This window comes from Lynx rufus, unplaced genomic scaffold (genome assembly GCF_022079265.1).
Source record: "Lynx rufus isolate CCGP_SWC_20201006 ecotype Redwood Valley unplaced genomic scaffold, mLynRuf1.p SCAF_16, whole genome shotgun sequence".
NCBI lineage: Eukaryota > Metazoa > Chordata > Mammalia > Carnivora > Felidae > Lynx > Lynx rufus.
The window spans coordinates 27,015,529-27,028,896 of NW_025814830.1; the positions used below are offsets into that span (position 1 = coordinate 27,015,529).

Below are 13,368 nucleotides of genomic sequence, written 5' to 3' on the forward strand. Positions count from 1 at the left end.
GAATAGATGGAGGAAGAGGAGCCAAGGAAGTTTAGCAAGAACCAGGAGAGTATTGTGTCCCATGGCCAAGGGTACAGAAAAGGAAAAACTGATTCGTTATGCGTTGGTAGTAAAGCGTTAAAAATTCCCTTTGGGGTTTGGCATTACACAGGTCCTTTGTGGCCTCAGACATTAGGAGTTCAAGCTTTGGAATGAGGCCTACTTAATGTTTATCTCTATTCTTACTATAGGTGAGACTTGGAACAAGTTCTTTAACTTCGCTAAGCCTCCATTTCCTTTTATAAAATGCTGGTATTTGCCTCTTGGAATCATACGAACATCAAATGAGAGAATGCGTGCAAAAGTCAGCAGAGGCTGCCTCTGCTAGATAAGTGGAAGCTTTGAAAATGAAAAGTAGTTCCAAGAGTTCAGATAATGGCCGGTTGAGGACTGAAAATGAAACCGACCGTGTAGACAACTTTTTTAGGAAGTGTGGATGAGAGGGAGGAAGAACAGGATCATGTGGTATCTAATCGTAGACATGACCTCAAGGGAGAGTTGTATTTTAGGAGGTAAACCAACATAAGGAAACGGCACCAGACAGGGGAACACATGACCAGTGAAAGTAGTGAGAAGGAATGAAGTACAAACACGGCTAGTTCCTTCTTACTGTTCCAGAATATCTTTTTGGACTTTCTCTGATTTCCTGCTTCCAACATAAGCTGTGTTTGTACCTCTTGTCTGCTTTCTTCACGTCGTCAGAAGAGTGCAGGTGACATACCAAGTCAGAGTCATCCTTCTCCTGTTGAAGGTGGTAATCATGCAGTACAATACAAGAGTAATCTGGGAATAACTCTTCCTAGAATTTTCTTGCCTCACATCTGGGCAGCCAGTCATTGACCCCGTTGCTCTTGCCATCTCTCGCTTGAGTTGTCATTTGCCTGATTGCTCCTTTCCCTGCCTTGCATTTTACTTCTTTGAGTTGCATTGCTCTCTTGTTGGAAATTCCTTTTGCCACCAATTTTATTGAGATAATTGACATATAGCATTATATTCGTTTAAGGTGTACAACATAATGATTTGACATATGTACACATTACAAAACTGTTACCACAATTAAGTGTAGCTAATACCCATCCCCTCACTAGTGACAGTTTTTTTCCTCACGATGAGAACTTTTAAGATTCACTCTCTTAGCAGTTTTCAAATAGACAACACAGTATTGTATTTAACTAGCATCACCATGCTATATTATTAAATCCCTAGAACTTATTGGTGTAAAATTCTCATATCTCCCAATTGCTTTATTATTTGGTTGTTTTCATTTATTCAGAGTATCTCAGAGCCATTTGTTGTCAGTGGTGAACAAGACAGATTTAGATTGTTTCAATTCCCACCCTGTGGAGCTTAAAATCTACCCTTAAACTAAAATATTAACTCCTTACATGTCATACAAGGATCTTCTGTTCACTCTGTCTAGATGACCATCTCTCCATTTCCTCCTCCTGCACTACTTTGTATATTTCTTCTTTTTTTTTAAGCGTTTATTTTATTTTTGAGAGAGAGTGCGAGCGGGGAAGGGGTAGAGAGAGAGGGGGACAGAGGATCCAAAGTGGGCTCCGTGCTGACAGCAGACACCAGGGCTTGAACTCAAGGACGTGAGATCATGACCTGAGCCAAAATCAAGAGTCCATGCTTACCCAGCTAAGCCAGCCAGGTGCCCCAGTACTTTGTGTATTTCTGACACACCCTTATCTCTGCACATTTCTCTCATTCTTCTGTAATATCACCCCCTACTTGGAATGTACCTTCCCCTTTCTTTCACTAGCAATTAAACCCCCTTTTATCATTAGTTTCCTATCTCAAACTTTACCTTTTCTCTATACCTCCTTTATTCTTCAGTAGACATAAGCACCTCTTCTTTGGTGTTCACATTACATCTGGCACTAACTTCCACTTTTGCCTTTTAACTGTGTTCATATTCTAACAGTGACACTTTAATGTTGGGGACTGTGTCCACTTTATCTTCAAATCCTAGAACCTAGGAGCACCTGGCATATAATAATTAGAGGTTAGTTCAGAAATTACTGTATCAGGACTTTGCCAAGAGCTCATATGCATTATCCCACTTAATACTCAACAACAGTTAGAGGTAGCTATTAGAATATCTCTATTTTCCAGGCAAGGAAACTAAGGCTAAAAGAGATCAGGTAATTTGCCAGGTGTCTTACAGATAGGTAAGTGGTGGAATCAGTTTTAAAATTTTTGATGCTATGATTTCAAAGTGTGTGCTTTTAACCTCCAAGTTGCCCCACGTTAGTAAATAATTGTTGAAGAAAATTCCGTTTCTGATATATCACACTTCAAAATATTTTGGGAAGTTTTCTCTGTTTGAAATATGGATATCTAAAATAGAATTTCCCTGATAAGCAATTAGCATGATTTGTGGTTAGTATGGTGCTTTAAAATCATGCCCCCTTATCTGTTGAACCCAAAATAAGGAAATGTGGGAGCTCTATAATTTCTATACCTCTGATCAAGAAAAAAAGTTGAAAACACATTTTCATTTTAAACATTTGTATTTAATGGGTGTGTATAAATATTAATATACACATGTACACATATATATGAGAGAGACAGGCAAACTGTGGAAATATAAAAGAAGAGTTTTTAACTTTTTAGGAACATACAGTACAGCTAAGATACACCTTAACATAAATGAAATAATGAAAGAACAATTCATTGTTAAAGTGTTTTAATAAGTAGGGGAGAAGTGAGGAGTTTTAATTTAGTAAGAGGTAGAAGGGGGAAAAAAACCCTCATTCCAAATCTACAAGATAATAAATGGATTATTTTAATTATTAACTACAGTTCTATCACCTGACATTTTTCCCATGAAAAATGATTTTGAGCCTGAGAAACAAGTGCTAAAACTTGGCTGCCTTTCTATGCCTAGAAGTACGTTAACTGTAATATTGGTTTGTGTTTGTTCCATTAGAATACAGTTCTTGTCTTGAAAATGTCATTATGGATTTCATGATAGTTATCTTTGGTTGAACATTCATGTGATACAAAATGGAAAAAAGTTTATCATGCCAATCTTAATATGACCAAAAATAGAAAAAGGCAAAAGAGTTCTTACTGTTGGTTCCTTTCCTCTTGAAACAGCAAACTCATTATTACGTTGGGTAAGAAACAAAAAAGAAAGAATGAGTCTTCAGATGAAATATCTGATACAGAGCAGATGCCACGGCACACACTCAAAGAGGAAGACCCTCAAGTGAGTATTACATTTTTTCTGAGAAATGAAGCACTGGTAGAATTATTTAGATAGCATAAAACTGCTTTATGGTTATTTATACTTTAGTTTAGTAGTAAAACTACATTGTATTACATGGTAGAACTTTAAGACAGCAAAATGTGCTTCTAGCAGTATTGCTATAGAATGTTAGATCTGGGAGGGAACCTACATATCCTCTCTAAACCCTTCATTTTTCAGATAATGAAACCAAAGCCCAGAGAGGTTAAGTAACAGTCCAAAGTCCCTGATGGCTTTTAGTATGGAGAAATATCTAGTGATATTATCCTGTACTTATGGAGTGCTTTTGAATGAACTTAATGATGGAGATATTGATTTTTAGAATCACATAGAATGATAGAGCAAGTGGATTGAATCGTTCCTAGAGATAATTCCGTTGGTCTGCTTCTGTCAAAGAAAAGATAACCAGTTTTATTAAAAATCCCCTAATGTGGACAAGAATACTGTGCATTTTGCCTTTTTTTTTTTTTTTTTTGAATAGGTGGATATTCAAAATAACCTTGTGAAGTTAAAAAGTCTATATGTAGTGAAGGTCATAATAATTCAGGCCACCCTCTGCTCTCTAATAATTAAAGTACAACTCTAGGCCGTATGGGTGGTGGCAGTTGTTGAATTATGGGGCCAGAAAGCCCCTGAATGGCCTTTCTTCTTCCTTATGCAGCTTCTTATCCAATGGGAGAGTAGTGGCTCAAGGCTCCTGGGCTGCTGCAAGAGTTGAGGTAAGGGCAGTGACTGAAGCTCCTGATATTATATGGCCTGGCTTTTTCTTCACATGTTATCCTTAACCTAGGCAAACTTACAGTTAACTTATTCAACATGAGAAAATTCAGTTGAATTTTTGCTAGGATACTGCTGGCCATTTTTCCACTATTGTTATTACCAAACAACGAAATGGTAGAATAGGTTAACATGTGCATTTCTTCCGTGCTTTTCGCTGTAGGTTGCTGCATTGCGTTAACGCAAAAATATAAATGGGGAAGGAAAGAAATATTTTCTGATAAATGATAATAAATCTATATTATTGATATATTTAAGTGTTCCATTATATGAATGATGGAAAGAGCCATGTAGCTTTCACTTACAATGGACTGTCAAGATTTGAAGGCGTGAAACCTATTTTAAGTTTTAGGTTTAGAGTCAGGTGGAATAAAAATCTAAATGTGACATTTAATTCTTTTACCCTTAATCTTCATATAGAGTACTTCAGTAGTCTGACTATGTTTGCAGACTTAATATTTTTAAAAGCGCATACAGTACATTACGTTAGGATTATTATAGGACACAAGTGATGTGTTATCGGAATGATGTGTTAGTTGTTTAAAAGCCTGTTTCTTACCTCTTATGTAAAGTGTTGTAGTTTGATCTTTTGAAGCCTCTAAGAAGAAAAACCTAGAAAAATATTCAAAAAAAGAATTTGTCACCATTTTAAATTGTGCTTTCAAAACACTATAGAGAAATAAAGCCAGACAAAAGCACGTTAGCCAAAAATATGCACACCAAATTAGTTTTTGTATTTTTAAAGTAGTAGAGATATTACATGACAGAGAAAGATAATTTGTTGAGAGTGGCACCTCATTTGGCTTGGCCTGATGTGTAGCTGTGTTCTCTAGTCGAATATAATTTATTCCACTGTAATGATTCCAGCTATAATCTTATAGTATCTATAATAATCTTATAATATTCCAGCAATAATCACATAACTCACACTTTTTAACTCATCTTTTAGATTGATAAAGTCTTCATAGGAGGAGTATGCAGTTACGATACGTGGCTCTCATGTTATCTCGTGAAGAATTATCTAAATGTGCACTTTTGTTAGTGCAAAGGATTCTTTCAGGCCACTCATTTACAATTTACGAAAGACCTAAATGAGGCATTTCAAAGTACTAATAGATACCTAAGTGACCAGAAAGGAAACTTTAATGCTGAAAACATCAAATGGAATCTTGTAAAAGTATATCGAATTACTCTTAAACTTCACTACCTAGAAGATTTGTGCCCAATGAGACATAACATTGGTAATACATGTTATTGTTAGAATAATAAATGTCACTGTTGGTTTATTAATTTAAGCTATTCTTGAGTATTCAGAGCTATATGATGCCTGTAGTAGAACTCTAAATATTCCTTCAGCCTAGTGTTAGGTTAGAGATCCATAGAATTTTTCCCTCAAGTAATAGTAATTTTTTTTTCAAAATAAGATGTGGGAAAATTTGGGTTTCTAGAAGTTCCTTTTATTACAACTTTTATATGCCACCTTCCTGTCTCCCATATTAACAACAGTGTTACCTTGAGTTTTGAAAATGTGTATGTCTTCATGGCCAAGAGATGGTGACCCATCCTACATGAGTCATGAGGTTATCTACTGTATTTGGCTAACCTAACTCACCATATTAGTACCTTTCTTTCTCTCAGTATTCCACAACTCGAGAAAGAGGCAGAGGCATGTAAAAGGCCACTGCAATTTTTTGAATGCAGTTTGCCCTCAGCCTGCTGCACTGATTGAGGCATTTTTGTAATGGCTATGGAAATATGAAAGGCCTACCAAATTGAGGATATTCGCGGAAACCGAAAGGAGAATGCATAGGTCATTTTGCTAGTTATAATGTGGGGGGATGTCATGGGAGTTACTAAATATATAAAATGGCATAGAAAAAGGAAGGAAGAAGGGGTAGATTTACCAAATATTGAGCAATAGAAAAGTTGGCTGAGATGCTTCCACCCATGAGATTTTAGGGATGTGGGAAAAAAAAGCAAACCTAGGTTCTTTGAAATTTTCAAGCCAATTTGAGATTTTGATTTTATAGTGGGGAAGATCAAATATTAGATATGTAGGGAGGTAAGTAAAGCCATGTGTATTATACCTGATTTTAAATCACTTAGATTACTTTAAAATGTAATACTTTTCAAAAGGCTTACTTCTGCTTTTGATAGTGTTTTTTATTTTTTAAGGGAAGCTAGTAAAGTCAGTAAAAAACAGGTTCCTCTTTCATACACATTAAATTATTTGGTAGATTTACTTGATTATTTTGTGTATCTCTTTTAAAATATTTTACATTATTTCATTCTGTTTTAAACAGAAGTTCGTGGGTTTTGTGGTAACAATTACTTAATATCTTGTTCTAGTTTTATGTCCCCGATTAATTATTTAACCAGTATACATCTGATGCACTTTTTAGGTTTGAAGCAAAAACTGCAAAAGTATTAACAGTTTAAAGTATGTGTTGCCCAAAGTGTGAAATAGCTAAATAAAACATGTCTTTACTCTTCTCAACAATAGTTTCTAAAGACAGGTAATAAAGGTATTACTAATAAAATATGTTTTGCCCAAGGTGTGAAGTGGTTAAATAAATCTTTTTTAATTGTAATAATTTCTAAAGAAAAGTAATAATGGGATGACTATTCTTTGTTATTTGAAACGTTAGGAAGTAGAACAAGATTCTGAGCCTGTGGCAAAGGGAAAATTATAATCTTCCTTTAATTAAAAGGAAAAATGAGAAAAGATGGATGTTGAAGACAATTTCAAAAATTTAATGTACAAAATTGCCACACTAGGAGTAATTATTTTTAAAGTCTTTCCTTTAAAATCTGTCATATAAATATGATCCTTATGGTTCATTACAGAAAAGAAGATCAAATCGTCAAATTAAAAGAAAAAAATATGCGGAAGATGCAGAAGGGAAACAATCTGAAGAAGAGCTCAAAGGTTCTATGAAAATAAAAAAGAATTCAGCTCCTTTACCTGGTGAACAGCCTTTACAGTTATTTGTGGTAAGACAGATCTGGGATTATAAGTACAAATCATTTGAAGTCAACATACATTCTTTAAAATACTCTCATTATCTTTCCTCCTAAAATCTGCTCCAACTTTTCCTCCTGGATTCCATATTGTAGTTAAAGGAACCATTAATTATTCAGATCAGAAACCTAGAGATTCATCCTTTCTGTTTTCTTCCTTTGCTTCTTCATACAGTTTATCACCTTGTTTTTCACCCCTTACATATGTATTTCTGAAACTCCTCCAAATGCTATCCTTTTTGCAGAATATTTCTGAATTATAGTCCTGATCATAGTACTTTTCTACTGAAACCTCCTCTAATAGCTCCCCAAGTCTTACAGAATAGAATGATGTGTTTTTAGCCCAGTGCACAGAGCCCTTTGTGTGGATTTTTTTTTTGGTGGGGGGGGATGGGAGGGAGGCCACTTCTTCACAAGCACTGACTCCTCTGGCCTTATGAATATGGGTGCACGCTCTATATCTCTGAGTGTGCGTCTTCCTCTCTGTGCGTTCTTGTCACCTTCCTTGTCTGGATTGTGGCCCAGCCACTCACCTGCCAACTGAGTGATCTGACACCTTGGGCAAGCACTTATGTTCTCTGTGCTTGAGCTTCCTAATTGGTACAGTGGAGACAATAATGGTACCTACCTTGTTGTGTACTTGTGAGGGTTAAATGAGTTAATATATACATGAAGTGCTGATGATCATGCTGAGCCCATTAAGCACAGTACGTGTCCGGTGATGAAGATGCAGGTGCTGACCAGGACAGTAACAACAGTGATGTTTTTCCATTTTTGTATTCCTAACATTTAACACCACGCCCGGCACGCATGCTCAATAAACATCCGCTGAATTTTAGTGTGTTCGTAAACCTACAAAGTAGCAACTAAAGGAGTTTTTAAAATGTGACGCCGTATTTTCTTTCTTCCCTCCCATAGGAGAATCCAAGTGAAGAAGATGCCGCAATCGTGGATAAAATCCTGTCTTCTAGAATTACAAAAAAGGAAGTAAGTAATCTCATGTTATGTTGCACACTTTACGTGGCCTGAGTGTTACACTCCTAAGTGTTGATTTTATTTCCTTAGGTGTCACCTGGAGTGATGATTGATACAGAAGAATTTTTTGTAAAATACAAGAATTAGTAAGTATCTGAGATAGAAAAATAATTGAAAATACTGATTTAAATATAAATTAACATTTAAATAAGTTAAATTATTCTTTTTATTTTATCTGCATTTTAAAGTGTTTAATTAATGCATGAACTTAAAAGGCTGCAAACCGTTTATGTTAAAATTTAAGGGAATTTGGGGACACCTGGGTGGCTCAGTCGGTTAGGCGTCCAACTTCGGCTCAGGTCATGATCTCACGGTTCGTGAGTTCAAGACACATGTCAGGCTCTGGCCTGACAGCTCGGAGCCTGGAGCCTGCTTCGGATTCTGTGTCTCCCTCTGTCTCTGCCCCTCCCCTCTCACTGTGTCTCTCTCTCAAAAACAAATAAACATTAAAAAAAAAAAGTTTAAGGGGATTTTCTTCCAGAAAACACTAATTATTAACATCAAAATGAAAGAATAAAATATTCTTTTACAAATTATAGACGTTACTTGTTATGTTGTTGAACTTTTCAGATTTTATTCCACTTTTTCCTATACTTATGTGACAGAAAGTGTTTTAAATAAAATTACATTGGTTTTGAAATAAGTTAGCTTTCTGATCATAACAAAACTAATACAGTGAAGAAGTAACTGATAAATCACATCTCGTTGCCCTGATGACTTGGTTTACCATTCTGTCTTGTGTGGCAAATTGCACGTGTTTATACCACAGTCTCCTTAGGATATAATGATCACAGTGGCTTTATTTTAGAAATTGTACGGAGTCTGTTGGCATTAAATGACATGATGAGCTACCTATTCATAAAGTTGAATATTTTGTACTGGATGCTATGATTAAAAATAAATCTAAAAAAACAAAACAAAACATGGTTTTCTCTGTCATTCTAATATATTGCTCTTATAAACATTTTAGCTCCTATCTTCACTGTGAGTGGGCCACAGAACAGCAGCTTTTGAAAGATAAAAGGATCCAGCAGAAAATCAAACGATTCAAACTGAGACAAGCACAAAGAGCACATTTTTTTGCAGACGTAAGAAAAGGAAATAAATGAAACTATTATGTGTTGAACTCTGTACACATTTAGTGTTATTTATCAACAATTTAAGTCTTATTCATTTTAATTCTTAGGCTTCCAAGTTTGATATTTGAATACAAATGCCATCTTCATATAGTAATTTTCTCTCCCCAAATTTATCTTGGAAACTAGCTGCAGCAGGAGCACTGATAATTCAGAGTGGCAGATAACTCTTCTATTTTTATTTTATTTTTAGTTTTTTCTTGTATTTTTAAAGTCACATGTATTTCAGTACTTAAGAGTTGAATATGAGTGGGTTAATGTCTCAAAGAATTTTATCAGCAGAGTTATTCAAGTAATGGAAATGGTAATGTAGCAAATAAATGGAAATTTAAGATTTTTCAGTACACGAAATATGTTGCATATTTTCTATGCCAGGTGGTGTGTGTATGAACAAAAACATCATAGGAATAATTCACTTGAACGGTCTCACCTATTAGTTGATGGCCTTTTCTGCTCTAAATTTTTTTTCTTTCTTCTTTTAATGGGCTTATTTTAGAGCAGTTTTAGATTCATCTAAATTTTTTTTAACTTTTTAATTTGAAGATTTTTTTAGAGTTTCTATTTTGAAAATCTTAAGTTGTAAAAATAGTACAATGAATTCACATGCATATATATCTGTATCTATATCTATCTTTATACTTGAAGTATAGTTGACATACAATGTTATATTACTTTCAGGTGTACAACATAGTGATTCCACTAGTCTGTATGTTACACTGTGCTCACCACAAGTGTAACTGCCATCTGTCACCATACAGCAATCCCAGCACCATTGACTCTATTCCCTATGCTGTACATTTTATTTTCCCACATATATTTTAACACGATTCCCTAAATGTTAACATTTTACCATGTTTGCTTTTCATTCACATTCGTTCTCCCTCTGCCTCAGTCTCTGCCTCTCTCCCATGAACATTCCTTTTTTCTTAAACCATTTGAAAGCAAGTTGCAAATACATCAGTATTTAAGTTTTCAAGAATTCTGTTACATAATAATTAACATTGATGTCGTATTAACGCATCTGCAAACCTTATTCATATTTCACTAACTGCTCCACTATTTTTATAGCAAAAGATGTGTCTTCGTGTTTGTTAAACTGGTCCAGAATCCAATCCAGCATCATATGTTGAATTGTGTTGTCATATGTCTTTTAATTGGTCTTTCTGTGTTTTTCATTACTTGAACCTTTTTAAGAGTATAGGTAATGGCGCCTGAGTGGCTCAGTCAGTTAAACACCTGAATCTTGATTTCGGCCCAGGTTATGATCCCAGGATTGTGGGATCCAGCCCCGCATTGGACTCTGCACTGAGCGTGGAGCCTGCTTAGTTAGGATTCTTGTTTTTCTTCCCTCTGCCCCTCTCCCCGCCTTGCTCGCTCGCTTGCTATCTCTCTCAAAAAAAAAAAAAAAAAAAAAGAAGAAAAAGAGTATAGGTGGTAAATTTGGTGGCGTCTGATGCTTCCTCGGGATTCAAGTCATGTTAAAAGAACATTGCTATATTGTACACCTGAAACTAATGTAACTGTGTATTGACTCCACTGGAATTAAAGTAAAAGACCACCACAGAAATGATACTGTAGCCTTCTCAATAAATCATATCAGGAAGTGCACAATACCTATTTGCCCCATTACTGGTGGTGGTAACTTTAATCACTAGATTATGGTGGTATCCGGCAGATTTTTGCACCATGAAGTTACTCTTACTTCCTTTCTAATTATAAAATCGACTTTAAAAATTTGATGATTCTGGGGCGCCTGGGTGGCGCAGTCGGTTAAGCGTCCGACTTCAGCCAGGTCACGATCTCGCGGTCCGTGAGTTCGAGCCCCGCATCTGGGCTGATGGCTCAAAGCCTGTTTCTGATTCTGTGTCTCCCTCTCTCTCTGCCCCTCCCCCGTTCATGCTCTGTCTCTCTCTGTCCCAAAAATAAATAAACGTTGAAAAAAAAAAATTTTTTTTAAATAAAAAAAAAAATAAAAATTTGATGATTCTAATGACCTCCTCAGTTTATGGACGCTGGGAGGTCAAAAGTTTTTCACCTCCTCACTCTAATACAGAAATTTCTAATGAGCTAAAGATTTTAGAAATACTTAATAATCTTTTAACTTTTCACAAAGACTAATTTTTCTCACTTGACTCAGGTACAACATAAATTGGAACTATGCAGATTGTCTTAAAGTACCTCGTTACCATTCTGATGTTGGGCAGTGTCTTTGTTATCAAGAGATCCCGAGATGATACCATTGTTCAGGAAGGATTTGAGACAGTGAAGAGAACTAAAGACAGAACCATGGAGCACTACAGTATTTCAAGGTTAAGCAGAGGAGGACAGGCAGCAGAGATAGTCGAGAAGGGCTATTGAAAGTAAGGCGTTGAGGAATGAGTAGGAAACAGCCAGGCAGACAAGAGAAGGAACAACAATCCATTCAGAAGGGAGAAGAACGAGTATAAAAACATGGAGGTGTGCCATAACATGGAGTTTGAAAAGGCTGTGTTTTTGTACTTTGGGAGCATGAAATCTGGGGTACAGCTGTGCCAAGCAGTAGGAGGTGAGGCTGGAGGAAAAGGCACGATCCTGTTTATTCCACACAAACCAATATGGGCCTGATCCCCAAACAAGGGAGGGTCACTGAAGGATTTGAAGCAGGGGAGCCATGGGTAAGATTTATATTTGAGAAAGATCACCCTAGGGTCAATGTGAAAATGGATTAAAGGGAGGCAAGAAGGTAGTCGAGGACTAGTTAGGAGGTTGTCAGAGTCCACGTAAGAAGTGATGAAGCAGGGAGAATGAGGAAGGAGGAACCAATCTGAGCTGTCATTAAAGGCAGAATCTACAAGAATTGATGACTTACTAGATGTGGGAGATTAAAAAAGAGAAAGAATCTGAGCTGACTTCTCCATGTCTGACTTGTGTAACTGGGAATAAGGGGGTGGGGGCAGTGCTGTGTTATCACTAGCCTAGTAGGAAACTGCAGGAAAGAAGCGCACATAGGTTGAAGAGTAAATGAGTGCAATTTGAGGTCACTCAGAGAGTCCTCATTCACTTAAGTCATTGGGTCCTGAGCCCAGGAATCATCAGTAGATCAAGAATGTTTGGTACAACTGATAGATGGGCCTACAGGTGGGGTGGTTGGCCTCCAACACATAGACCTGAGGAAAGTGGCAGAAGAAAGGTACAGAGACCCTTTATGGAAAATTTTAAGGAACGTGTCTTCTAGAGTAAGCTACTCGTCTAAGGTACCTTAGTTTTTAGTGTTACTTGGTTGCTTTTATTATATGTAACATGCTGATTCTTAGTATAGACAAACATCGTAGGTATCTTTTGGAAATTAAAAGGGAAGTATCCCATTCATTGAAAATTTAATTGAAATCAAACTTATGTTTGCTGTATAGAAAACAGGTAGTTAAATTGTGTTTATAATGCTTTTATCTTTCTACTTCTTTGTCAAATATCGATCAAGTTACTTTTTAATTATAGATGGAAGAGGAACCATTTAACCCAGACTACGTTGAAGTAGACAGAGTGTTAGAAGTCTCTTTTTGTGAAGATAAAGACACTGGTGAGGTAAATATTTAGTTAAAAAAATTAAAAACCTAAACTTGCCAAATGTTAAAACCTACTGTTCTTAAAAAATTAATGACCTAAAAACACTGAAAAATGTTCCCTTAGTTTTTATGGATGTAGGGTGAGTATATTGAAACTGTTTCTAGCTACTCTTTTTCAAAATGGTAAAATGAAAAAATTTTTTTACAGCCTGTTATTTACTACTTAGTAAAGTGGTGCTCATTACCGTATGAAGATAGTACTTGGGAACTAAAAGAAGATGTAGATCTTGCAAAAATAGAAGAGTTTGAACAGTTACAAGCTTCAAGGCCTGACACAAGACATTTGGTAAGAACTGCGTCTTAGACAACTTCATAAAATCTTAACACTTCTCTGTTCAACAGGTTTTATGTAGTCTTTGCATTTTTAATTTCGTTTTTGGCACACAGTGAATACTGTATTTTAAAAATTGCTACATAATATCTTATGTATGTTAATTTATTCCTCTAAAAACTGGGTATTCCAGTTTTTGGCTGTCATAAACAATGCGAACATTGAACA

General features: G+C 35.9%; 1 protein-coding gene across 6 annotated transcripts in view; it reads left to right on the plus strand.

Annotated features, from left to right (window-relative positions):
* CHD9 (chromodomain helicase DNA binding protein 9) overlaps nt 1-13,368 on the plus strand; it is a 156,464-nt gene that overhangs the window by 58,193 nt on the left and 84,903 nt on the right. For all 6 annotated transcript variants that reach the window (XM_047078400.1, XM_047078402.1, XM_047078401.1 and 3 more), the window contains exons 3-9: nt 3,148-3,259; nt 6,923-7,069; nt 8,015-8,083; nt 8,162-8,217; nt 9,102-9,219; nt 12,742-12,828; nt 13,018-13,155. In XM_047078400.1, coding sequence (XP_046934356.1) covers nt 3,148-3,259; nt 6,923-7,069; nt 8,015-8,083; nt 8,162-8,217; nt 9,102-9,219; nt 12,742-12,828; nt 13,018-13,155 — 727 coding nt within the window. The remainder of the gene's footprint in view (nt 1-3,147; nt 3,260-6,922; nt 7,070-8,014; nt 8,084-8,161; nt 8,218-9,101; nt 9,220-12,741; nt 12,829-13,017; nt 13,156-13,368) is intronic.